Below are 27,644 nucleotides of genomic sequence, written 5' to 3'. Positions count from 1 at the left end.
CGTTTCTGGTGATTAAAAACCCTCCATCTCACTAATAGCTATATTTTTATGAATAATATATGCTGGCATGTTACTTTTGAAGTATTACAAGTGTGGCTATTAGGTGCTTAATAACCGCTAGAGGTTGATAGCACTTGAGGTATTGCTCAGTTAATTAAAATTTTAAGTAAATTTTAAGTTTTATTCATTCAGTACAATGGCATGACTATTTCTTAATTATTTGTATTTCTGGGTTTTCTTTTCAGCATGTAACAGGGCTATGCAGAGCTGGTTTAAATGTAAATAAATATTAAGAAATACATGTGTGAAACCTGAATGTCTCAAACTTGCCTTCTGAATGCCTTTTCTCATTCTCTCCCCCCCCCCTTAATCCTTTGAGTGAATGCTGTTTATCATGCTCTAGGAAAGCTTGACATACTTCTAAAAATTGCAGGGGAAACATTAACTGTAATTTTGCTTAAATATAAAGATTGTGTTCTCAAATATACTTGCGGGGTGGGCAGAGATTGTAGATTATCTTGCAGTAAATCTAACATTGCAGCCACCAATTCCTCGAGCTTAATTATGACACTACTAAATGTGAAAATCTATTCAGTGCTAGGAACACTTTTCACATTACATTCCTGCTAAAGATTGGCTGTTAAGAGCTCATTACTGGTAGTTTTCTAAAGAGCGGTTTATTAAACACTGTTACCTAATAAGCATCTTTGGTGGTGCAAATTGCTGAAAACAGTAATGAGTCTGATTAGACTTCATTTCAATTACGACAGCTTGTCTAGCAGGCAGAGAAAAAAAACCTCTTTTCCTTGAGGCTTTGGAATCTGGCTATAAGACATTACATGGTTTAAAAAGAAAATGCTACCTCTGTGTTTCTTTTCCACAGTTCAGTAATGAATAGAAAATTGTCTAAGAAGCTGTCCAACTGACACTGGAAACAAGAGGGACAGAAACATGTATATAATGCTGTTTGCTTGAAATCTGCAATGCCTCCTCCATACACATGCTTGTTTGTGTATAAGGTTCCTAAAAGCATTCTTCTGCATCTTTTATTTCAAAGTAAAGGTCTAAATGAAATAATAGCTCTTTGCTCTTAAAATGATTTGTAAAATTTATGTATTCCTCTAATTAGCATACTCCACATCTCAATTGTTTTGTCTGCAAATCTTTTATCCAGCTATTGAGGTTTTCTGATTACCAAGGCAATTGGAAGCATTCAACTTTTAAAACCAGCATTCTTGCAAATTATTTTAAAATGCCCAAGCTGATTATAATGTTTAAGTGAATATTCATTCACTTCTAAGCTTAACTTGGGTGTAAAATGTGTTAACTGTATTTAATGACTGTCTCTCTATTAAATCATGCCTTGAACATTATTACCGAAAATAGGGTGGGGAGGCGGGGTTGGGGGGGGGGGAGATTGGTTAATGTATAAGTCCTTAAGTGATTAGCTGTCACTGCTGCTGTTTAGCTGCTGTGGCAAGATTTTAATGAATCTATGTGAAGTGAATAGAAGCCCTTGTTTTTATGATGTCTGAGATCTGTGGATGCTTTTTATACTACTGTTTTGTGTAAAACTGGGGAGAAAAGCATGATAAAAAGATTAAAAGACTATTGCAAACAGTAATGAGAGTTTAATGTAGTTGAATTTGCTGCAGTATAGATAGTAAGTGCATGAAAGACGAACTATTACTGCATCAAATGTTACAACTCACGGCTTAAAAGGCCATATAGCACTATATAATAAACATCATCATGTCCTGTTTAACACATGCTTAAAGCAATTTTGATTGGCTAACCTTACTTAGATAATGCTTACCTGCCATGAGAGGAAAATAATGCCCATGGGAAGAGAATAATGTGAATAGGAAGGTATCACTATTAGCAAAGCAACCCTTCATGTGTTTATTATATTGAAAATCAATTTTCAGGCCATTTTTCTTTGTTAAAAATATCAGAGTTAATGCAATAATTTGGTTTGATTATCTATTTTATTAAATGGTATTTGCAAGTCAAATGTATACTCCTTTATTAATAATGACTTCTGCAAGTTATTAAATCAGATAGCAGAATGCTAGAAATGCTTGCTCACATTGCTTAATGGTCATTCATAGACAGATCAACTAGCATTTATTTATCTGCTAGTTTTGAGAGTGCAATTGGCCGACCTTGAATGCTATAATTTGCAGAACGTATTTAGACAGTTTTATCATTGTGTATCATTCGTATAAGCAAAACTATGATAGTGATTTGCTTTAATACAATCAGCATAGTATATACAGTTCTGGATATGATTATTCATTGATTATCTCTGCCGTTTGGTTTGAGAATATTGGAGCTACTAAAATGGGAGGAAGGAAAAATGAATGCTAAGTTTTGGAAAACAAATGTAGTTTTCTCTGAAGTAGCGCTGGGTTCTTTAAACCTTACAAGTGTCTTAATTTCCCACCCCTTCAAAGGGATAGTCCAGATTTTAGTCGGTCACTCACTCTGTGCCTTCCTCCAGAGAAAGCTCCTGCTGTGAAATGTAATTTGCTTCTATTAATTGGGGGACAGGGAACACACAGGAGAAGTTAGTTTTTAAGGGCATTATGAATAACCTATAAAGACTATCAGTGGCTCCCTTTTAAAAATAGGGTTGTTGGAGGAACTGTTGACTAGAGTTAACCATTTTCACTTTTTTATTATTTTACTAGCATAATGGCTATGTGCATTTGGATGTCAAAATAAGCCAGGGTTTATTGTGATGCGAACAAGTTGCCTTGCGCCATATATACTCCCCCTGCCTACTTATTGTCCAGCACAGCTGTGAGGTGATCAGAAGCTTTCATTTCTATTTTTGATTAACCACAGTTTAGCATTACTGTGCTTTATCAGAACCATGTTATTAGTCTTAAATAATTTGTTGGAACAAGTGATTTCATAAGATTAAAAACAGTCTCTACTAAGTTTGAACTAAATATAGTTAATCTGAAACAGAAGTAAAAGCTTCCACACTGAGAGAAGGGGGCAACACAAATTTGAGGCTCACTGTGGCTTCCCATCATAATAAACCATGGTTTGCTGTGATATGCAAAATCAGCCATTTTATAGATTTCAAAACTCAAAACAGTAACATTCCAGTTGAAATAAATAAATAAAATGCCACAACACTTGCCCTAATGCATCAGCATTCAAATAATGAGCTATTTCACATTTTTAAATATTTTATTTCAAGACCTTTAATTGGATGAGCAAGGAAGGAAGCTTGTTGATGGACTACATAACTCAGGTGTAAGCAGAGAAAATGTTAATCTTACCCTGGTGTTCCAATGTTTCAGTTTGTTTAGTCATCGTTTTGCCACTAATCATGTTTCTCTGCAGTAGAGAGAGGATACATTGCAAGAAGAAAAGGAGACAGGCTTTGCAAACAGCCACGTCAAGGGACTCAATCCATTTTTAGCCTGTGTTTTGCCCTTACATAAATTAGGTTTGTGGCCTGTCATCAGATTAGTTGGTGCAACACTGAATGTTTGATGTAAATAGCACATGTTGTTGTTGTTGTTGTTGTTGTTGTTGTTGTTGTTATGCCACCCATCTAACTGGGTTGCCCCAGCCAGTCATTTATTTGCAAGATTATGTACTTATTTTCTAACTCTGGTACACCAATTTTATGATCAAGAAAATTGTTTCATTTTTGTACAAAACCAAAGAAAGTGTGAGACCACTGACGCTCCTATGCGCAGAAGCAAGTATCAGAAGCTACCTCTTTCCTGACTAAACTCTTAAGGGATGTGTTATGTGCAACTTCTGTGTAACAATGGAAAAAGAGACAGTAGTTTGGGAATTCTGTGTGTATGTATATGTAAGACTGCAGTTGCTGCTAAGAGTAGTCTGCTGTTAATCCTCAGCCACGTCAGTAGCATGCTAAAGCAGTTTATCGTCATATGTTGTCTTGTATATAAGAAACAACACTAAACCCAGCAAAACTCATTTCATATGTAGCTTTCTTTCCCTCCACGGCATTCAGATCAAAGTTATTTTCTTCAAGCTGAACTAAAAAGGTCCTGGGAGTGAAGGACATTGAATTAATGCACCATGTCACCTAGTCATGGCTATAGATTCCCCCCCCCCCGCAAGTCTGAAATGCAACAGCTTGTACAATTGCATTAAAAATTAATGTGTAGATTACCAAAGTAAGTAAAATGCATAAACTAACTTCTTTTTTCTTTTCTTTTCTTTTTGCAAAGTCTGACTATGTTTTGCAGTCAACTTAAGAAGGATTTCCTCCCCAAGGATAGTATTAGATTACTTCTAAATATACATATAATGCATTTACTCTCCTTTAGCTTATTAGCACAGAGGTACTCTAATCTCAATAAAAGTAACTGCATAACTTGACTAGATAGGTGGGTGCTAAACTGGGATATGCAATGGCATTAGGAATGGGAAATTGAGAGGAATATGTCATTTATTTTAGATGAAGGTACTAAATCTGCATGGTGACCCGTATTAGTTCAAGATTGACCATTTATTTCAAACTTTCCAAAATTGATCTTTGCTTTCATATGCTTAAAAAGAACAGGACTGTGCAGAGAGGTCTCTTTGATTAACCCAACTGTATCTGTAAAATACATATTTTCGTGTTCATAAAGGATGAATCTTAAGGATTAAAAGTAGGCAATTGGCATTCATAATTTTGTTTTGCTATTTTAAAGAAGGAAGGCTATTTCTTGAAGCAACACAATTTGACAGATGAAAAATGTTACTGATTTAACCTTAAGACTAAGGTTAATGGCGACTGTGTTTATATCTATACTCTTCAGAAAAAAATATATACAAAAATGCACAGCCTTCTCCAGTGCTTTTTTTCTGGAGGGACACAGGGGTACGCATACCCCTAAACATTTTGTGAATCTTTGTACTTTTCTCCATTTGCTGTATTTATTTTTCCCAATTTGAACTATAAAATGGTGATATGGTTGAGTCAAAATGCGAGTACCGCTAAACATTTTTTTTTTTTTTAGAAAAAAAGCACTGGCTATACTCCACAGATCTGTGAACAGAGCAATAAGAGCATATCTGCTTTCCCAATTGTAATAAATAAATTGTCAGTAGAGGGTGTGCTTATTTTTTGTATCCCTCCCCTATTAGGGAGAAGATACAGGATGAGCAAATAGAGTAGCTTCCTGCTAAATGAATGCTAGATCTAGCATAGGATCAGGGAGAATGTTGGCTAACAATCTGATCTGCTTTTTGCATTCATGGAAAATGCATCCTCCCGTTGATTAGAAAATATTAAGATTCACTGTCACTTAAAGCTGAGCACACCATTGATCTGAATCAACAATGGTCATTCAATATTCATACCAGTATTTATCCTTATTTATTTCCCTCTTTAAATGTCTCCCTTTTATTTACGTAAGTATGAGAATGTTGATGGTGACAAACAAGAATGTTTGTAACATGTGGTATGTGGTCTTTATGAGTCACAGAATGCTATTAATGCGTAAATGTGAAATTTGCGTGTCTAGTACACTGCAGGAGGGAGGACTTAAATAGATTTCCAAACCCATCTCCCTAATTAGCTGTTAAAAATCAAGGTATTTTGTGTTTCACCTATAGCTGTGGGTGCTTTAGCTGTGCATGCTTGCTTCCAAGAGCAATAACTCCAAGAGAAAAAAATAACAGTCAAATCTTAGAAATTTACTTCAGATAGAAATTATGTGTTTCTTCATTACTATCCAGATTAAATCTCTGGTTGCAATCCTTTGCAGAGTTTTACATAAAAATAAGTCCAATTTAACTCAGTGGACTTAACTCCAGGGATGCAAACAGGATTTCCTAGGTCTGGTACGTTATATGTGGATTGCCGCCCCACCCCATAATCTATTCTCAATAAGTGCTGTTTATGTTGTTGTTGTTGTTGTTGTTGTTGTTGTTGTTGTTGTTGTTGTTGTTGTTGTTATGTTGTTGTTGTTGTTGTTGTTGTTGTTGTTGTTGTTAATGTGTTGGGGGCTGCCCAGAGTGGCTGGGGAAACCCAGCTAGATGGGCGGGATATGTATACATACATACATACATACATACATACATACTTCACAGGGATGTTAGACTTACTTGATTTCTTCTTCACCCTTTACCATAACATCCCTTGTCGGGTTACAATAATATAAAATTCCTTATTAAAAACAGGTTAAAAACAAATTACAGTTACAGAAAATTGGGTGGATCCTAATGCTAATCCTAAAAGTGGGGGCAGGGAGGATAGTGTGCACAACCTTGAGCTCCTGAGTAGAAAACAAAGATACAAATATATAATATCAGTCACAGCAGCCCCCTTCTTTTAGCTGCAACATTTCATAGTCCTGATATTTACAAAGACAGAGAGAGGGAGAGAGAGCAAGCCAAACCTGAGAAATAATCAACAAGCAAAAAAGACTCTTGAGTATGTGTGGATTCACAACTTTGATGGCTGAACTACCAACTCTCAGCCTACCTAGTTGTGAACATAAAAGAGGGAAAACAATACACACAGATATAATCTCCTGGGAGTAAAATCCACAATATGCAACAAATAGGTGCACTTTCAGAACTCTCAGCAAAGCTCATATAAACAGAAAAGCATTCTTGTGGTAAAGTACAGTCTACCTGCAGCCGTAAGGTGCTTGCTGATTCATTATATATTTTTGCTTCTGGTTATTGTATACAGTACTGGTAAATAACAGCCCAATGATGGCAAGCAGACCAGTAACGGCTGGGTGGGGGACATAGAAAACCTAGAACAGGGGTTGCAATTGCCCTTCCTTCCTTCCTTCCTTCCTTCCTTCCTTCCTTCCTTCCTTCCTTCCTTCCTTCCTTGACAGGAAGAAAGCCTAATTTATGTCAAGGGTTTTTAGTAGAACATATGGAAACCACCCAGTTGTTTTATTCTGTAAAGGCAGCACACTTGGGCAGAGAATGAAATAATTTGGACACCAAGGAAATTGTTTAAACAAACACACCCTAACATCCTTCTCTATCCAGCGTCAGCAACAATGATCCACTCCTGCTTTTTCTGCTCCTCTGAAAGGGCAACCCCACTGATACCCAGGTGGGAGTGGTCTGCATTTCTTCCTCTGATAGCCTAGCAACAGTGATTAAGTGATTAAGCGTCCTTAGCAATGGCACAGAAGCCTTCAAAGTGCCTCTGCATTTCATGCTCTAACTTTCTTCAGAAATGTCTGATGACTTACTTTTTTAAAAAAGGAAAGAAAGCTAAGACTCTGGAGTCCCTTCTGGGTCAGGACCTGGCACATGCATAGCCCCTGTGATCCCTTGTTAGTGGTCCTGTTTAATTCTGTGTAAGCATATATACCGTAAGTCACACCTCCCCCTTGTTTTTCTGTCTGTCATATGTTCAATTTATGTACACAGAGAGTGTGTGCATGTTATGTTAAATATCAGAAACTTCTTTAATATTGTTTTGTTTATATTCTGATAAAAAAAATCAAAATGTCCAAATATTTGCTAAAGTGAAATAACTAGAATAAATAATAATAATAATAATAATAATAATAATTTCATTAATAATGTCTGCTACCTTCTCTCACATTCTACTTCAAGTCTGTGACTAAATGCAGACTCCATAGCTTCAAGGTCAGCCAAATCCCTCCCCCTACTTTGTTCACCATCAGGTCTGAAAAAAAGTTTAGGGCAACTTTAAAGTTTGCTTCTTATTTTGAGAGTTTTTGGTTGACCTAATGAACATATTGCCCCAATGTATATTTGGGGTTTAGGTGATAAAATCCATCAACTCTCAGATCAATGTTAAAAATGGGGGGGGGGGGAGAAGTTCCCATAATAGAAGATCAGATAATAGAAGAGAAATAATCCTTGCACTAGATGCACTCAAGGAAACTTCATAAACTAGGTTGTAAACTAGGCTGTGAATCTTTTATTTTATTTTCTGCAGAAGGTAATGTTGCCTTGAATGTTCTTGTTCTTATTTAACAGTGTTGTCCTATACATTTCTACTCCAGAAGTAAGCCCCGTTGAGTTCAATTGGGACATACTCCCAGCTAAGTATACATTTAGCCAAGCACTGCAATCCTAAGAGGGGCCTACGAGGTGCAGTAAGTGGATCCGCTGCTGCTTCTGCAGCCCTGCTGGCTTCGGCAGCCAGGACAAGAACGCAAGGGAGGTTTTCAGTTTTTATGCACTAGCTTTAGGCTGGTGCAACAGCCCTTTTCCAGGAAACATTTCAGCATGGCATCCTGTCCCGCTCCTAGCCCACCACTAGCTGTCTGCCACAAGTGGGAACACTGCCAGCAGTAGCTTGTCACCAAGGCACAGTAGGGGTTTCTAGTGGTGGTGCTTCTTTGCAGGTAGAGAACAGCAGTTCATAACCCTCACCAGCTATATTGCTCAGGGGGTTAGGACAGTGCTCTTAGTGTCTGGTAAAAGAACAACTTTTATACTCATTTCCATAATTTTCCCATAAATATTGACATTTATCATGGCAAGTTGCAAATGTCATTAATAAGCGTCATGACACAAACCTGTCGACATTTGCAAGTAGAATCCAAGGCTAACAAAATGCTTTCCAGAAATGATTTAAATCAGTCTAATGTTCATTGTCGCCAGTAGATGTTGTTATTGTTGTTATCATTAATTTATTACTACACAATCATCTCAAGGAGATGTGCAATAAAAACAGCAAAAAACCAAACCCAGTTAAAAACAAACCAAAAAAAGTCAATGCATTTAAAACAAAAATAAAACAATAAAAAACAGACATCCAATTATTCAGCTGGGAAAGCCTGCCAGAACAAAAATGTCTTCAATTGTTTCCAGAAAGTGGGTGTGTGTCATATCTCAACAGGAATGCCCTTCTGCAGAACATGGGCAGCTACACTAAAAGCCCTCTTCTGAGTTACTGAAGAGCAGGCTCTGAGATATTTGGAATTTGCAGGAGAAACTTTCTCACAGACCTTAGGGATCTACTGGCTATATAAGAGATAAGGCAGTCTCACAAATAACCCATTCCTGGGCTGTATAGAGCCTTATGTGTTAGTACTAACACCTTTAACTTGGCTTGGTCACAGACTGGCAGACTGGCATACCCACAAAGAAGGTTTAATGTGTAGGTGGTAGTTGGACTCTGCAAGCAACCTAACCACCATGTTCTGCAGCAACTGCAGCATCCAGTCCAACCCCACATGTGGTCCCACATTGAGCACATTACAGTAATCCAACCATGAGGTTACGAAAGCATGTACAACTGTGGTCAAACTATCCCAATCCATCAATGGTCATAGGTGTCCTACCAAATGAAGTTGGGGAAAGGCAATCTAGGCCACCAAAGATACCATGAGATAGTCTAGGCCAGAGGTTTTCAACCTTCTTGGGTTCATGGCTCCCTTAATCAACCACATTCTTTCTGCAGCACCTCTGTGGGACTCAGGACCCCAGTTATATCACCTGTTTTCAAACACCCTCCCTTGTGGAGTGTTCCTTCAGCCTCCTCTCTTGTCCTGTTTCCTTGGGAGTCCTCTGGGCAGCCGCAGCTCCTGCCCTGGTCTCTGAGCTGCCTCCTCTGCCCCCTCCTCACGCTGCCCCACATAGGCCTGGGAAGCACCTTCTGGCCAGCCCCAGAGGCACCATCCGCCTGGGGAACTGTGCAAGCTTTTGGGAAGCAAAGATGAGAGCATCAGAGGAGGGAGGGAAGGAACGAGAGATGAGAGGCCAGTGTTGCCCACGGCCCGCCAACCATCATTAAGGGACCCCAGGGTGCCACAGCACACTGGTTGAAAACCACTGGCGTACGGAATGATCAGAACTGTGAATAATTTCCTTTCAGTATGATTAGGTACACGAATATTAAAATTAGTGTTTATCTTGAATGATATTGTACCCCAAACATTATTACTTTGTTTGAGGTTTTAATTGTCTTTAGCCTCTACACCATTGTTGTTTTTTAATCCTATTTATTACAGTTTGCCTTATATGTGGGAATGATCAGCCAAAATTAAGCACTTCTTATTGATTTCAATGGAAGAATGCTAAACACATGTTTAACACTCCAATTAAAATCAATGGGACAAAAGCGCTTAATAGTGTACAGGCTGTGCCATTTTTTGGCTCACGGGTCAATGTATAACAAATACTGGATAAATTGAAAGGTTTAGATTATGAGAAAATGAGGAGGCCTTGTCCAAGGCAAAAAAACTTTTCAATAAACATATTAAATGGTCCTAATGTATAAATGCACACAACAATTTTCCATGTAGCAAACATGAGCAACTTAACCACTGTATTCATGTAGAACTTATTTGGGTGGGAACTACATTGCCTTTTCTATAGCCGTCTTTAAATAAAAATTATCATTTTAATAAGTAACTGCCTGTATCCATATATACCAACTCAGTAACTTTGGCTCACAATAAGACAAATCAACAATGCCTGAGGTACATTTTAATCCCATTACTTTGTTTCAATTGTTACTTTGTTCTTATGTCAATCTCTCTCTTCATTTGATAGAGTTTTTTTGTAGTATGAGACTTACTACAATACGTGCTAAACACGTTTAAGGCAGAATTGCCTTTGTGATTGTTAGAACTTCAGCCATGTATATTAGAAGAAAGGGGTTGGAGGATGGAGATGCGAGTAATTTGCTGCAATTGTATTGTAATTGGCAGTCGTGAGGTGTGAAAGTGTGATTTAAAAGGAATAATCATTTGACAGTATTTAAATTAGATAATTGGGATGTGGCGTATACAGGTTTCAAAACTGTTCTGCAACTAGTTACAAGCTCCCAATTGGTTCACTTTGATATTATACTACTGTATGTGTGTTCCCTGTAGTCAGTATCGAGTTAAACTATTTGGTTCGGAGAGGAAAATAATTTTAAAATTTCAGTGTTAACTTTCATAGAACCATTACAGATGCCTTATACTGAATCAGACCATTGGTCCATCTAGCTCAGTGTTATCTGTACTGATTGGCTGCAGTTATCTAGGGTTTCAGATAAGGGAAATTCCCAAGCCCTTCCACGACATGCCAGGGATTGAACCTGTGACCATCTGCATGCAAAGTAGATGCTATACCACTGCACTACAGTCCTTTGGCATTCAGAAGGGCTACAGAGTTGAAGATGTATTCTATTATTAAGAATATTTTAAGGGAAATGGGGGGGGGATATTAATATGAAAAACTTGTGTAAAGTTAGAGCATGGTAGAAGGAGGAAGCCAGTTACATGAATGCGGTCCTGCACGTGTTCGTGAAATTACACCATTGTACATACCCTCCAACATTTCTCCAATGACAACAGGGACATCCCATACCGTAATGATAATTTTACTATTTATACCCCCACTCATCTTACTCGGTTGCCCCAGCCACTCTGGGCAGCTTCCAACATATATAAAAATGTAATAAAACATTAAACATTTAAAAAATACCTTCCCTATACAGGATTCCCTTGGGGGCTGGATAACTCTAAACCCTCCAACATTTCTCAAATGAAAATAGGGACACCCTAAGGAAAAGTGGGACATTCCAGGATCAAATCAGAAACTGGGACGGCTTCTCTAAATCATGAGTGTCCCAGGAAAATAGGGACACTTGGAGGGTCTGCATTGTATAGTGTTCTAAGCTGTCCCTTTACACACCACACAAAATAAAGAACAGCATTATAGTTAATGTTAATAAGGTGTGCATTTCATATTAAAATATGTTAGAGTGGGAAGAAACAATATGTGAAGTCTACAATTCTAAAAACTTTCATGCAAGTAAGTGCCTTTCAGATTGGAGAGATTTACTTGTAGTAAACATATGTCTGCTTTCACATGTACTTCGCAAACAGGGCCTTCTAAGTTGAAGTGGATAAAGCCTGCAACATGCCCATTTTAAAGCCACTGAGGTTCCATGTAGTCACACATGTCTAGATTAGACTCCTTATCTTCAGTGGGTATGTATGAATACCTTTGATGGAAACTCAAATTGCAAATTCCAGAATGGTTAACCTTCAGGAGGGATGCGTTTATTTCAATTTTCAGTTTAAAAAATCCACAGTGCAGTAGCGGTTGACAGGGTGGCACCGACGGGGCATTGTTCACCTGGCTTTCCAAAAACAAGCATTGCTACAATTTACTGAAAATGGGAGGAGTGGGCAGGTGCCACAGCAGAGCTAATCCTTCACCAACTGCTGTCGCCACAGCATTTTGACACTATTTTGACTTAGTTTCATTATTATTATTATTATTATTATTATTATTAATTATTATACATTTAGATTCTTCCTTTCCTCCATCACAGAATGCACAGCTGGGGACATGTAGTTACCCATCCAGCCACTGACTAGGCCCAAACCAGCTTAGCATCAGCAAGGTGGCCTATTATGCCTTCTTGGACCAAACGATCAAATACTAACAGTTTAATACTAAAATTACTGCTGGATTTCCCCATCAGCTCTTATAAGCTTTCCATGTGACATACAGAATTTTAGCATTTATTTAAGTGCTGGAAGAGCCAGCAGCAATGGGTCTCCTTTTGGTAGGACAAATAGCTTAATAGAATATTCTTTTCAAAGGCAGCCGTGGCTACTTACATAACATAATGACTATATTTTCTCTTGTATGGGCAAAGGAAATTTTACAGCAGACATGGCTGCATAAACATTACCCACCACAGGATTAACAATAACAGTATTAGTACTGATTACATATTTATACAGTATTTTTTTCAAATTGCTCAAAATGCTTCACTTGCATTAGTCCTGTAAACCTTTCCTCAAACTTGTATTGTTATCCACCTGTTACAAATTGACATAAGGCAACCAAGTTCATGACTGATTTAAAACAAGAACCAGGGAACTTTCCAGTCCATCACTCATTTTCTAGTCGACTATGCTACACTAGAAGTCAGTGTGGGAGAAAACTATAGTTGTTTCAAATTGCAAGTGTGAGTGCACTCTTGTTGGTAATCATTCAACTGCCAAATCCTTGGGGAAAGTATATACTTTTTCTTTGCTCTTTGGTGTATATATACCTTGTAGTGAGAAATATCACATGCAAGACTTGGTCCCTGTCTTCTGGTAGCACAGGATTATGAACCAGAGTTGTCTCTGTTAAGGACCTGATTCTTAAAGGTTTTGAGCATCTTCAACTCAATGAAGCCTAACACTTAAGAGTACTTGACATCTTTGAGCGCTGGGACCTCATCTGAGTTGATGGATGTTCGCCTTTGATATAGAATCAGGTGTCTGCATTCAATCACTTCAGAGTAATTATTACAGTAAGTATTCTAGATGTACAGTCTTTTCAATAGTTCCTAATACTCGAAGAACAGAAAGAGTACAGCTGTCTAGTAGAACAAAATGAATGCTACATCAGTGTAGTGTGCCATTTTGTTAAACATGGGTCCAAAACTGAGCAATATCTGCTAGTTTCTAAATAGGCTTGAATCCAGACAGAAGCGTTGATGTGCAGTTAGATATGCATCTGCATCTAACAATGGCTCTACACATTTCCTCATTATATTGAAGTCTACGAGTTTGATTGTCCAGATGGAATTAACCCATTCCACTAGCGGAAGCGAGTGAAAGGACCCTCAGTAGTACAGTGGGGCTTTTCTCCTCTCCTCCCCCAAATCCGCTGTAGAGTTTTGGAAGAATGCCCAGAACAGCACACAGAAGGAAAGTAGGGGAGATTGTTCCATCGGGCAAGCAGAAAGTGCATCGGGCAAGTGCTATTGCCATAGCACTACACTGAATTCCACCCAATATGTTTCATGTCCCACATCACATGCAAGAGTGCACATGAGAAGCAACTATTTCCAGTGACTACTTTTTAGTGGATATTTAACCTGAAGCACATTGTCAGAAATTAGTACAGTGGTACCTCGGGTTAAAAACTTAATTCATTACTGAGGTCTGTTCTTAACCTGAAGCACCACTTTAGCTAATGGGGCTTCCCGCTTCCGCCGTGCGATTTCTGTTCTCATCCTGAAGCAAAGTTCTTAACCTTAGGTACTATTTCTGGGTTAGTGGAATCTGTAACCTGAAGCATCTGTAACCCGAGGTACCACTGTACTTGCTTGTGTTGTTTCCAAAGATCAGAGGTCAGGTAACTCTAGGTCTTGGAGATGACATCAAAGCTTTGGTGAGGTATGTTCATGAACAAAGCATGTATTCTAATGGATGATGGGTGTGTATCTTATTTACAACTTTACTAGTTTGCATTTAATTCAATGGGCCAGCTCTTTCAATGCAACACTTGTATACATAGTTAAAAGGAATGGAATGTACAGGTGAGCAGAGTCCTTTAACAGGGTATAGAACACAGAAAAGAGGCAGTTGTTTTATTTTGCCTTGATTTGCTCTGAAGGCATATTCAGAAAAGCTAGTCAAGATACTTTGTACAGTTCAAAACAAGTTTGAACACCCTCAGCATGAAATGCAGTTGAAGAAATGCAGGTTGATTTTCTCCTCCCATTTTCCTTCTCTCCTTCATTCTACATTTAAACACGATTGATATCTGCATTTTTCTGTTTGGCTATTGTACTATATTTTAAGTGATGTTAACTGTTCTTATCAAATCTAATCACTTGAATCATGTAAATTGAATAGAAACACTAAGAAATAACACATATTTTTGTAGTAGTTTGTTGTATTATATTAGTTTAAAACAACAAAATAAATATTATCTTGTTATGCCTCATACTGAACGGAATGATCACCAAGGTGCTTTTTTCTCTAGATTCACATTAAATTCTGGACAGGTTCAGTCATTTTGGAGCTGAAAAACTGACAGTTTGCATTTGCAGGATTAGGTCCCATATGTGCTGTGATTCTGAAACAAGTCCTGTAGGGATGTGTTAAGCCTTGACAGCCTTTAACTGTGATTCCCCCTCCCCCGCTTACTTTCAGTTAATTTTGACACAGTGAGGGAGGGAGAGAGAGAATTATGAAGTTGCTTGCACATGGTATATGATATTTGAAAAGCATGAAGTATTTTGAAATAGCTCCCCCCCAAAAAAAATTAAAGGGAGTAAAATATTTTTTAAAAAACCTGATTGGTCTAAGCATAATCCAGACAACAGTTCAGGACACTACAAAATACTGTATGCAACAGTCAAAAACGAATTTGCAACAGTATTGTCTGCACACACACACACACACACACACATCCCTAGAATCTTTTTTTAATTTGATAATATCTGAAAAGCTGTTGTTGAATGTTTTCTTTGTCCAGATTTGGACAATTGCATATCTTTGCTCTTTATAATAACACTTCCTTAATTTTCTTTCTTAGTATTTTTCCTTAGTATGGTTTGCTTAGCTTGCCTTTTCTATCCGAAACACAATTGCCATGCTAATAAAAGGATTGCCAGATGTCTCTTATTTTTAAAGAATATTGCTGCTTGCCAAAATATCTGACCAATACAACTTCATAGAGGCCAACAAAACAAACACCATAAGCAGTAATAGTTCTTATTTTTGAACTTGATAAGGCAGCTGTAGTGCACTCTATATTATTATGGATAATAGCTTTATAGTTAACTCTTAATTTACAAATCACACTAATAATTGTAATGCAGTAGAACAAATGCTTATGTTTAGGTTATGAGGATAGTCCTGTTTCCTTAAATTCATATTGTAATTCTGAAATGCTGCTTTTACAGCCTGTGTTAAATGTACTGGTACTCAATATGCACCAATAAATAAACTTTCAATTATTGTGCAGTGAGCAGATTCACAACTAGGATAGTAATCTGAAACCAATGGGCTAACTAGTAATTATGCCAAATAAATAGTTTTGATGCATGTGATTATTTATACCAGAGGAATGAAAACACAGAAAAAACTTAATTGCTTTTCAAGATCAGTTTTTTAAAAGTTCCACAGAGGAACTTACGGTCTTCAAATAAAAACATCTTGAAGGTCCTAGGCCACAGAGAGGTTAGGCTGGCCTCAACTAGAGCCAGAGCTTTTTCGGCTGCGGCTCCAACCTGGTGGAACGCTCTGTCGCAAGAGACAAGGGCCCTGCAGGACTTGACATCTTTCCGCAGGGCCTGCAAGACAGAGCTGTTCCACCAGGCCTTTGGTCAGGGCGCAGCCTGACTCCCTCCTTTGGCAATCTTTACAAAACTTTAGTTTATGTTTGCCATCAATTTGTATTTTAATTAATTTTTATAATGTTTTTATAATGTTGCACTGTTTTAGTGTTTGGTGTTGTTAGCCGCCCTGAGCCCGGCTTTGGCTGGGGAGGGCGGGATATAAATAAAAATATTATTATTATTATTATTATTATTATTATTATTATTATTATTATTAACATAATACAGGCTTGCATGTTCACTTTGTTAGAGTGTTTCCACAATAAACAATAACTTTTGCATTTCCCTGTTCCCCAACCCCACCCCATAGTTACTGTGTGATAAACAATATTGCGTAGCTCCATTAATATCAATGAGATATTTTTTTTTTACCAGTGACTACTATAAGATGCAGATTATGCCTATACATCTGTGCAAATGCACAGAAGTTCTAATTCAGATTGCACCAGAAGGCAGTACAGTGGAACCTCGTGTCACGTACTGTCCTCCTTACGAATGCTTCGGGTAACGAGCTCCGCTAACCCAGAAGTAGATGCCCCTTGTTGTGAACTTTGCCCTGGGATGCGAGCAGAAGTCGTGAGGCAGCAGCAGCGGCAGGCCCCATTAGCGAAAGCACACCTCATGTTAAGAATGGTTTTGGCTTAAGAACGGACCTCCGGAACGAATTGAGTTTGTAACCGGAGGTACCACTGTATATTTGACAGTACAATCTGGCATACGTTTTAAGGGGTGGTGGTGTTCTGTATTGCTGCTCCTACGCTGCCTAAGTGCACAAAACTCTCAAAAGTTTCAGGTTCATAACACTGATACCATTTATAAGCAATGCATTGAGAGTAGTACAAGAATATAGTGGGCACTGATCCATTTGAGGAAGTGGCTTCAATGCATCCCCACACAGTTGCTTTATAGCATTTTGTGCTCACACTGCATCTGGTGCAGCATACTGTTTGCATCAGGTAGTCTCTGATTTACATTTTACCTCTGCCATGAACTCATTAGGTAAGCCACTATCTCAGCCCCAAAATGGGAATAATATGGTTATTACAGTTGTTGTTGTTGTTGTTGCTATTGTTATTACTACTACAACATAGCTCAGTAATGAAAACTGCAAGAAATTAATGCATGTGAAGCAATTTGGACGCCCTAAAACGCTACATAAATGCCATATATTATTAGTAGTAACTTGTGTTCTGCATTCAGATTATCTTCCCTCAATGGGGCAAGTGCACAAATGCATGGAAGACTGCAGCCATTGTGTTAAAGCATGTTTTGTTAACTCCAGAATTAATGTTTTACCAATTAAGCTTTGCAGATGTAAATTATACCCATGATTACATACCATTTGTATCATTTGCTTGGCAGGTTGCAGATGAATAAATTTTAAAGTTCTTAAAAAAAATATTTCCCTCCATACATAACAACTGAAGCACTAATCTGTTCAAATATTTTAGCTTATGCATAAGGAATCAGAAGCCTTCTCTGTTTTTGTAGTCTCTCAAAATCAAAAACATAAAACATTTTTAAAAGGGGGGGCTATTTTATTTTATTTAAGTTAAATTGTTTTGTATGGCTGTCATATTTAATTGCCTGTTTTTCTTGGTGAAATTAAATCCTCATATTTACTATAGGTTTACCGATTTATCTTAAAATGAAGAAGTGAACATCCAACTGTCATGAATTAAAATTTGATTTTGAAAATGTGGGTTGAAAGTATGGCAGTTAGCAACATCTTTGTCAAGATAAAACTAAATTAGAGCACATCTTACACATTCTTATGCAAAGTATGATTTTAGATACTAACTGGTAAACCTCAAGTGCTCTTTTGAAATTCTTAGATCAAATTACAGCATGGGTTAGCAAAAAAACCCAAAAACCTATGTGAATTTTAATAACAAACTCTGTCCTAAATAATCCCAATACAAATGAGCACAACTGCAATAAAATATATTTACAAATTAATCCTGTTGCTCTATTAATTTATTGTGTAATTACTGCAATTCTTCCCACCTTGTTTTCAGTATTTCTTAATCATTAAGCTGGAAGCCTGACAGCAGTGCCAGCCCTGGCATGATTCTCTTTGACTAAAACCTTGTAAATTAACACAATTAGCACAGCATCATGCTGCTAATTAACTTCCTGTGTCTGGTGCAGCGGATGTGCAAACAAGGAAGAAGGAATCAGAAGGGAATAAACATGCCATTCTGTTACCAAACTGTATGCTGTGTTAGGTCTAGCTCAGCGGGGCTAAACTGGTCATGTCAAGATTCTGGAGTCAGGCAAAGGAGGGCTAAAGGGGTTTGGGAAGAAGAAAAGCAAGTTGAGGAGGGTACAGGCTGTCAAAAATAGACCGCAGAATTCATAAGAGAACCCGTGACACAAATGCTTCGTTTACTCTAAGCCTTCTTATCAGAGAATCTGTGCCAAAGGGTACAAGACAGGTTGGTGGAAAAAATAAATAAAAATCACTTTTTGTAAAACGAGCAAGATATTGCTGAGGCTTGCCTTCATGCTGCCTGCGATACACAGGTAAGAGTGGAAGAAGCTTTTTTTTTTTAATGCTGGTGAACTCTATTTGCCATTTGGAATGGCTTACCAAATTACAACTAAAGAAATATCTCTCCTCTCTCTCTCTCCCTGGCATGGTTAATTGTGCTAATGCATTGGTCACACGGCGTTACTTAAGTATTATCTGATTGTTTACAGCCAGCACTTCTTCTTTTTTTGCTGAACTTTTAGCAAGAAGACTACACTTAATTCTTCCTTTTCTCGTCTCACCCCACCTGCTATGTACCCTAGAGGCAGGGAGGGGAAGGGAGAGTTTGGAACAGGGAGGGAGGCAAAAGGAGAGCAAGTGAAAAAGGCAGGCAGACAAGTGATGCTTGGGCTTTGCTCTTTTCTTCTCCCCCCACCCTTCCTCCCAGTGCCTCAACAACAGAACTGTGAGGCAGAGAGCAGCCAGTTGTAATTCATACCGAGTTGTAGGCTTTGTGTGATGAAAGCAACGGAGCGCTGCCTGGGAGATTGCTTTGCTGCACTCCACGAAGCAGATTTGAAACTGTCGTGGACCACTTTAGATGAGAGTTGGATTATGGAATGACCTGCTATGTCTGTGTCATATTGTTCTGCGCAGGGTGCATTATACTGTGCTAACTAGGTATTCAGTACCAAATAAGAAAGGTATCCTAGATGTGATCTGTCAGCTGTGTCGTGTCTCTCTCTCTCTCTTCTCTCTCTCTCTCGCCCTGTGTGTGTGTTTTAAAAAATGTTAAAATTTAAAACTGAAACTGATGAGGGAAGATAGAGTGTTTGTGGTGTGAAACATGTTACTTAACATTGAATCCATGCTCAGAATACAAAAAAGTACCAAATTACACTTTTAAAACATCCAGCTGGGTTAAACCACATACTCCCACACCCCCAACTAATCAGACTGCAATTCTAATCCCAGTTACGTGAAAGTATCCCACACTGAATTCACTATTACTTACTTCTGAGTAGACACGGTTAGGATTGCACTGTAAGTAGAATATTTTAGAGAGGGGCATGTATATATTTTTCAAGAAAATGTGCCACTGGTGATTTTTTTTTTTTTACAGGCAGGTTGGATGTATAAATAATCTGCTGACTTTAAGCACAGCAATCATTATATCAATAAATGAAGAAATCAAGTGGATGTATTTAGATGCCTTTGCAACAGTATATTCCGCTTGTTAATTGTGGCTTTTTTGTTTTTTGTTTTTTGTTTTGTTCTCCCCACCCCAATCCTCAGGCTTGAAGATGCAGTGGACGCCAGAGCATGCCCAGTGGCCAGAGCAGCACTTTGACATCACTTCAACAACCCGGTCTCCTGCCCACAAGGTAGAAGCTTACCGTGGACACCTGCAACGCACCTACCAGTATGCTTGGGCTAATGATGACATCTCTGCTCTAACTGCCTCAAATCTGCTGAAAAAATATGCAGAAAAGTATTCTGGTATTTTGGAAGGGCCAGCTGAACGGCCTATCCTAAGTAACTACTCAGAGCCTCCATCAGGGCTGGTGAATGGCCGCAAGAGTGAAAGTGAACCCTGGCAGCCTTCTTTGAACTCTGAGAGTGTTTATCCTATGAACTGTGTCCCAGATGTTATCACTGCCAGCAAAGCTGGAGTAAGTACTGCCCTCCCTCCAGCAGATGTCTCTGCCAGTATAGGGAGTTCACCTGGGGTGGCTAGTAACCTGACAGAATCTAGTTATTCTAGTAGTACATGTGGAAGTCATACGGTACCCAGTCTGCATTCAGGGCTCCCATCTCAGGAATATGCCACAGGATACAATGGATCTTACTTGCATACAAGTTATAGTGGCCAGCCAACACCTGCACTTCCTTCACCTCATCCATCCCCTCTGCATAGCTCTGGGCTTTTACAACCACCCCCACCTCCACCACCCCCTCCAGCCCTAGTACCAGGCTACAATGGAACGTCTAATCTTTCCAGTTATAGCTATCCATCTGCAAGTTATCCCCCTCAAAGTGCTGTTGGGCCTGGATATAGCCCTGGTGGTGCTCCTCCTCCTTCAGCATATCTGCCTTCAGGAATCCCTGCTCCAACTCCTCTTCCCCCTACTACAGTACCTGGTTACAGCTACCAGAGTCATGGTTTAACACCCATTGCACCCTCTGCCCTGACAAACAGTTCAGCAAGTTCTCTGAAAAGAAAAGCTTTCTATATGGCAGGACAAGGAGAAATGGACTCCAGTTATGGAAATTACAGCTATGGCCAACAGAGATCTACACAAAGTCCTATGTACAGGATGCCCGACAACAGCATTTCAAATGCCAACAGAGGGAATGGCTTTGACAGGAGTGCTGAACCACCATCCTTAGCATTTAAGCCAACAAAACAGATAATGGCTTCTGAACAGCAAAGGAAATTCAGCCAGTCCAGTAGGGCTCTGACACCCCCTTCCTACAGCACTGCTAAAAATTCACTTGGGTCAAGAGCAAGTGAACCATTTGGGAAGTACAGCTCTCCAGTAATGAATGAACACAGTGATGAGCATAGACAACTCCTTCCTCACCCAGTGCAAGGCCCAGGACTTCGTGCAGCTACCTCATCCAACCACTCTGTTGACGAGCAACTGAAAAATACTGACGCACACCTCATTGACCTTGTAACCAATGAGATTATCAGCCAAGGACCTCCTGTGGACTGGAATGACATTGCTGGCCTAGATTTGGTAAAGGCTGTCATTAAAGAGGAGGTTTTATGGCCAGTATTGAGGTCAGATGCATTCAATGGGCTGAGTGCTCTACCTCGGAGCATCCTTTTGTTTGGACCTCGGGGAACAGGCAAAACATTAATGGGCAGATGCATAGCTAGCCAGCTGGGAGCCACATTTTTCAAAATCACTGGCTCCGGTCTTGTCACAAAGTGGATAGGGGAAGGAGAAAAAATTGTTCATGCCTCCTTCCTTGTGGCAAGGTGTCGCCAGCCCTCAGTGATTTTTGTTAGTGACATTGACGTGCTACTTTCATCCCAAGTGAATGAAGAACACAGTCCAGTATGTCGAATGAGAACTGAGTTCCTTATGCAGCTGGACACTGTGCTAACTTCTGCTGAGGACCAAATAGTAGTAATTTGTGCCACCAGTAAACCGGAAGAAATAGATGAATCTCTTCGAAGGTACTTCATGAAACGACTTTTAATCCCACTTCCTGACAGCACAGCAAGGCACCAGATAATAGTACAACTGCTCTCACAGCACAATTACTGTCTCAATGACAAGGAGGTTGCACTGCTTGTCCAGCGCACGGAAGGCTTTTCTGGACTAGATGTTGCTCATTTGTGTCAGGAAGCGGTAGTAGGCCCACTCCATGCCATGCCAGCCACAGACCTTTCAGCCATTATGCCCAGCCAGTTGAGGCCCATTACATATCAAGACTTTGAAAATGCTTTCTGCAAGATACAGCCTAGCATATCTCAAAAAGAGCTTGATACATATGTTGAATGGAACAAAATGTTTGGTTGTAGTCAGTGACAAGTCTTTTTTTAAAAAAAAATGTAATGAATGTTGGTGCGTGCACACACACACACATACATACACACAAACCTGTTACATAGGGCATGGAACCCCTCTTCAGTAGAGTTAAAATTGTGAAAGAGTACTGTGCGGGGGAGGGGGGGACAATGATCACCTTGCATCAAAAGAGCCAGGTGTAGGTTTGAAGGAATATTGCATCAAACAAGAGCTGTTGATCTGAAAAGCCACAGATGACAGAAAGCATCTGTTGATGCTCCATTCTCTTCAGGCTAGACAACACACTCTCGCCGTGGAGCAAGGAGCCAAGTGGCTTGATTTTTAGAAGGACATGAACCCTGTGTGTTGATTCCATTCTGCTGTTCTCGAGATTTAGTTGCTGTCAAGTGCCTGAAGTGGTGCTTTCTCCCCCTCCCTTCTTTTCATTTTCTTTTCTTTTTTGTTGGCCTCACAATTACATTGGTGGCATGTGCTAATATAAAGAGCTTTAACTTCAAAATGTTATGGGACTAAAGAAATGAATGGTTGCATTGCGACAGAGAACTACATTTTTATTTTGTTTTCTTATTTTTTTTGGCTAAACTAAGAGCAACAGTATTCCTCAATCCTGTCTGTTCTGCAGTACTAAACTAAGAACAGGTAAAACAGGGTAATGGTAATCTGGACCTTAATTTCTGCAGTTCATTTCTTTTAATGTTCTGTCTGCAAAAAAAGAAAAAAGAAAAAAAACTCAGGAAAGTGATTGTGATTTGTACAGTACCTCAAAGGAATGTGTTGAAAGCACTATGTACTGCTGAGAGTTAATAGGATAGGCTTCAATGTTACTTTATATTAAATATGTATGTATGTTTACCTCAACAGTTGAAAAAAAATGGCAAGGAGAAATATTTTGAATGTATCCAGGAGCAAGCTGAAGTATGTTATAAATGAGTCTTTCAGCATTTCAAAATAGAACCAGAGAGGGTATCCCAGTGTTTAGGAAATGGTTTTCTCCCCCCCCCCCAATATTGGGGATCAAATTGGAACAAGAGAATTTTCGTGGCAGTAGTGTGTGGAAGTCCTTAAGTCCTTGACAGTTTTGTGACACATTGGTAGACAGTCCACCAACGGCAAGAAAGCCACCCTGTCGAATTAAGTAATCATCTGAGACAGTCAAAGGCAACATCTAGTTAGGACTCTGAGAGGCAAATTACCTTAGACTACAATGGCTTTTATACCATGTTTAGAGATGTAGTGTCTTGATTATTTCACTGCGTCAATAGAACAAAATCATTCTAGGTCACTAAGAAAGGTTGTGGGTTGCAAAGCTGTTTGCAGCAATGCAGTGGATAGTAACCGAACAAAAAAGCAAGAAAAATGTAAGTCCTCCAATCACAATTTTCTTCCTCATCTTCCATTTCCAAAAGATGAATGAATTTTTTTTTGCTGGGGGAGGGTTGTGTGTACATTGTCTTTTCCATTTTTGTCTCTCTCTTTTTTGGGTAAATGTGCCCACCATTTTATTTCTACCTCAGTTTTTGTTAAATTCCTCTTTGGAAAGCAAAGTAAAGATGAGGACAAGCTGGATTACATCTAGGATGCTAACCTCCTTAATGACTTTAATAGAACCCTATGAACATTTTACTCAGTAAGTTGCCCAGAGTTCCAGGAGATTTAACTCCCAAGGAAGTGTGCTTAGTATTTCAATCTAAGGGAAGGGAAGGGAAAGGAGGGGATGGAGGAAGATTCAGTTCTGGAGTGAAGCCCATCTATATCTTTTACCTCTTCCCTCCTTGTCCAGAGAGGGCAAATGTTGCCGAGTCTTCCTTCTGGAAAGGCAGACTAGCTAGCATGTGTGGCTTTTTGTTCTTTTTGTGCTTCCACTCCACATTGTCTTTTTTATTATTCTTTAATGCTTTTATGAGCAATTCTGTTCATGACAGCTGACTGATGCTGGTAATGTCTCTGAGCACTGTAGCAATCCGAGCCTTTACAGCCACACGAGCAGAACAGTCTCCCCCACTTTTTTTGAAGTGATTTTCTGTTTACTTTAAAGAGAGAGTAGCAAAACACTTGCAAAGCACTGGCATTTAATGTTTCTTTTAAGTAATGTACCTTCAATTACATGAAATAAATGCACTGAAAAGCCCTAAGGAGAAAAAGACCAATCAGTTACCTGGTTATTTTGTATCTTTAAAGCTACTTTCCAGTTATCATACTTGACATTTAGTCAGTTGAAACATTAGGGATGAGAAAGTTAATATTGGGTAGGTAGATTGTATTTTATTTCTGATTATTGATTTCCTTTTAATTTCTTAAAATTTCTTTTAATATCCATGGCTAAGAACAGAGCAAATAAACCAAAATGTACATTCTAGCAATTCTTTTATTCAATCTAAATCTAGTGTTGTTGCTTTTAAGGCAGAAGGTGCATTTAAAAAAAACACAGTGCCTTTCACTGATATAGTAAAGTAAGATGCTTTGCATTTTCAAGTAGTGAATGCCTTCCTTTTTGCCTTTCAATACTCTTACATTTCTTCTATTATATCTTCCTTTCTGTTTGTGAAGCCCAGGTATCCCGTTTCCCAATGATTCACATTGATCTTGCAGACAGGTTTGCTGATGCAGATTGCTGATCTGTTTTTCATCTTTTACACATTGCATTTTGTGTTTGCTATCAAGCTGTGCTCATTTGAAAGATTCAAGCATGTTTTGAAGAACTAACTCATACTCACACCAGAAATTCTATGCTTTCTACTAAATCAATATTATTAACTAAACTTAAGTAAACATAATGTCATATACATGACCACATAAAATATAAAGTTTTCTATCCCCATAGCCCACTAAATAAAATTAAAAACTACTTCAATAGAATTTTCAGGTCACATTTTGGCTCCCATTTTACATCATATATGTTGGGAAAGGTAATTATTATTTCAATTAGCTTTAAATATAAAAAGCAAAATGATGAAGCTGAAAGAATTAAAAGTGTGTGTGTGTGTGTGTGTGTGTGTACACCCACACACCCACACCTACCCACTTGAATCCATTGATGCATTGATGCAAGCACCAGGGGATTAGGTTTTCATCCCACCTGGTAGCTAGCTGCAGCTAGTGGCTATAATGCTTTACATAACATGAGGAAAATACTTTTGTTTACCCTATCTTCCTACCAACTGGAAGCAAGCTATGATATTCTATCAGTTCCTGCCAATGGAAGTTCCCTGATAAATGGAATCGCACAGCCTTTGTCCAGTGTGCTCAGACCCCATTTGCTCATTTTTAACGAACTATCCTTATGCTAGTTGGAAGCAACTGCTTTCATGCATCCCATGTGAATAGGGCCATTCTTTTCTTATGCTGCTACATTTCCTTCTGTACCCTATATGTCTCAATACAAAAGAAATGGATCCTGACTTAAGCTTCTAAGGTGTTGGATGATCCATGAAAGAGAAGACTAGCTTTTGTGAGGGAATCAATATGACCAACATATAAAAGTGTTCTGCGGATTTAAAATGGCTTCTGTAGGAAGGTATCTGCTATCTTTTTCCATTGGTCAGAACTATGGGTTCTGTATCAACAATAAATAAATAAAAACTTTGGGCAAGAATTGTCAGATTCCATATTGGGCAGATCTCATGTGCCTTTCATAGAAGGGGGAATATTAATAGTTTCAGCTTCTCCCACCATTATATCTACATGATAATTGAAACTGCACCTGCCAAACTCTTCCTTCTGTAAAACTGGTAATTAGTTAAGGACAACAAAGCCCTGCCTGATAGCTTGTTGGAATGTTCTTTGAATACTTTGGGGTAGACAACTATTGCATGCTGGCTGTAGTAGCCTATCAAAATGTGTGGGATGAGATAATAATAGAAACCACCATTTATTTGCATAAGATGAGGCTTCTTCTTCAACTACAATAACAATTCCAAGAACAGAAAAAGCAGGGACAATTTTATGCCAGCCAAATTATCAAGGCCAATTCAAAATGCAGCATCATGACCTTTATATGAGTTTATACAGAAATGCTCTACATTTCTGGCATGCTTCTTTCCCCAAAATATTTAGACCATTAAAGATAGTAGTGAAAAGTTTGCTGACTGAGCTGATCAATGGAATGTGAAAGCAGTTTAAGGCTATTTACTTTTGCACAAAATATTTCTCTATTAGTCAATTTGTATTCTATTCAAATGCAGATAGATGGGTAAAATGGTTTTTCTTGTGCATTTCAAACCCATCAAGGAGAAAATAAAACCTCCCAGTAAAACACATAGGCAAAGCACCATCTGGGAAAGCTAGCTCATCTGTCCAGGGGCTATGCTCTGTAAAATAGTACAAGGTCATTTTATATGGGCTGGCGTAATACTTTGCTAGGCAATTTTCGAAAGGAGATAATCTAGTGTAAAAACCCCAATTAATTCCAACAGATGTTGGTAGATGGTAATGTGTTTACATGTCAAAAGCTGCAAACAAAGGTTTCTGCTGCCTGAAAATGTGTGTAACTTTGAATAGACTGTTATAAGGACCAGCTTATGTGTTTCATTCAAATCAATGCAGACCTCATTCTATGAAATTGAAATATTTCCTTTCTAAAGCGAGATCTCAAAAATAAAACATTGAAGTTGACTTTAAATTTTGTTCATACCATTTATTGCCGCCCACGCTCATCAGTTTGAATTACTTCTGATTTGAGAAATGCCTATCTTATCCTAATCTCTAAGGTACATGCTGTATATGTTAGCTTTCTTCACTAGCCTACTAGGAAAATCTCCTACGTAAGATCCATTGACATGCATGTGTGTTGCCCACTTCTGCACCTCCCAGGCATTTCAATGGGATTTACGTAGGTAAAACTCCTGGTACGCATATGCTCCAGAACTGAAGATCAACATGCGTTCCCCTTACAGCACTAACTTCATTTCATCTTGTATGTGTGCATGTGTTTATACAATAGTTATCTGTACATATATACATAACCCGAAGTATTTTTGCTTTCACTTTCCTTTGAAAGATAAAAAGCTTTCTGTTCCTTAATCATTTGCAGATTTATACGTATATGAAGCACATTAGTAAACACAGAGCCAGAAATATTCCTACACTCAAAAGAAGCAGCTGTACTGGGGACTAGTCAATACATGAACTGAATCTCCCACTCTGCAAAGACCTTTGGTTGACATTCGATTTTGAACCTGCCAGATACATTTTTGTGAACCAGGGATACTGCATCTTTAATGAACAAGTCTCTATTCTTTCCCCTGTTTTTAAATACAACACAAGAAGTGTAGCACTAGGCACTGCAATTGTCAAAGACAATTAGACTGAAAGCAGGAAAATTTCACCTCCCTGTCTCGGTGATATGTAGAATGTCGGCAGTGTGGGTCAGCCTTGCTACAGAGTTGTGTGAGAATATATGAATCAGTCCTATAGAATGTTAAATATTTATAAAATGGTTCTGTTCTACACCAAGGTTGGGAATGCAGTCATTCCTCCTTGTTGTCTTACAATACACAAAGAGGCAAAAGTTTATTTTCACACCTAAACTTCACGTGTATGTTCTTTTCTTTCTTT

General features: G+C 38.6%; 1 protein-coding gene across 3 annotated transcripts in view; it reads left to right on the top strand.

The window, feature by feature from the left end:
• Window positions 1–27,644, top strand: part of FIGN (fidgetin, microtubule severing factor) — a 125,269-nt gene that overhangs the window by 95,282 nt on the left and 2,343 nt on the right. For all 3 annotated transcript variants that reach the window (XM_053408451.1, XM_053408456.1, XM_053408442.1), the window contains one exon: window positions 19,843–27,644. This exon is cut by the window's right edge and continues 2,343 nt beyond it. In XM_053408451.1, coding sequence (XP_053264426.1) covers window positions 19,843–22,091 — 2,249 coding nt within the window. In that variant the 3' untranslated portion in view covers window positions 22,092–27,644. The remainder of the gene's footprint in view (window positions 1–19,842) is intronic.

The sequence above is a fragment of the Podarcis raffonei genome, chromosome 1 (assembly GCF_027172205.1).
Source record: "Podarcis raffonei isolate rPodRaf1 chromosome 1, rPodRaf1.pri, whole genome shotgun sequence".
Classification (NCBI taxonomy): Eukaryota; Metazoa; Chordata; class Lepidosauria; order Squamata; family Lacertidae; genus Podarcis; species Podarcis raffonei.
This window is presented reverse-complemented; position numbering and strand designations above follow the sequence as displayed.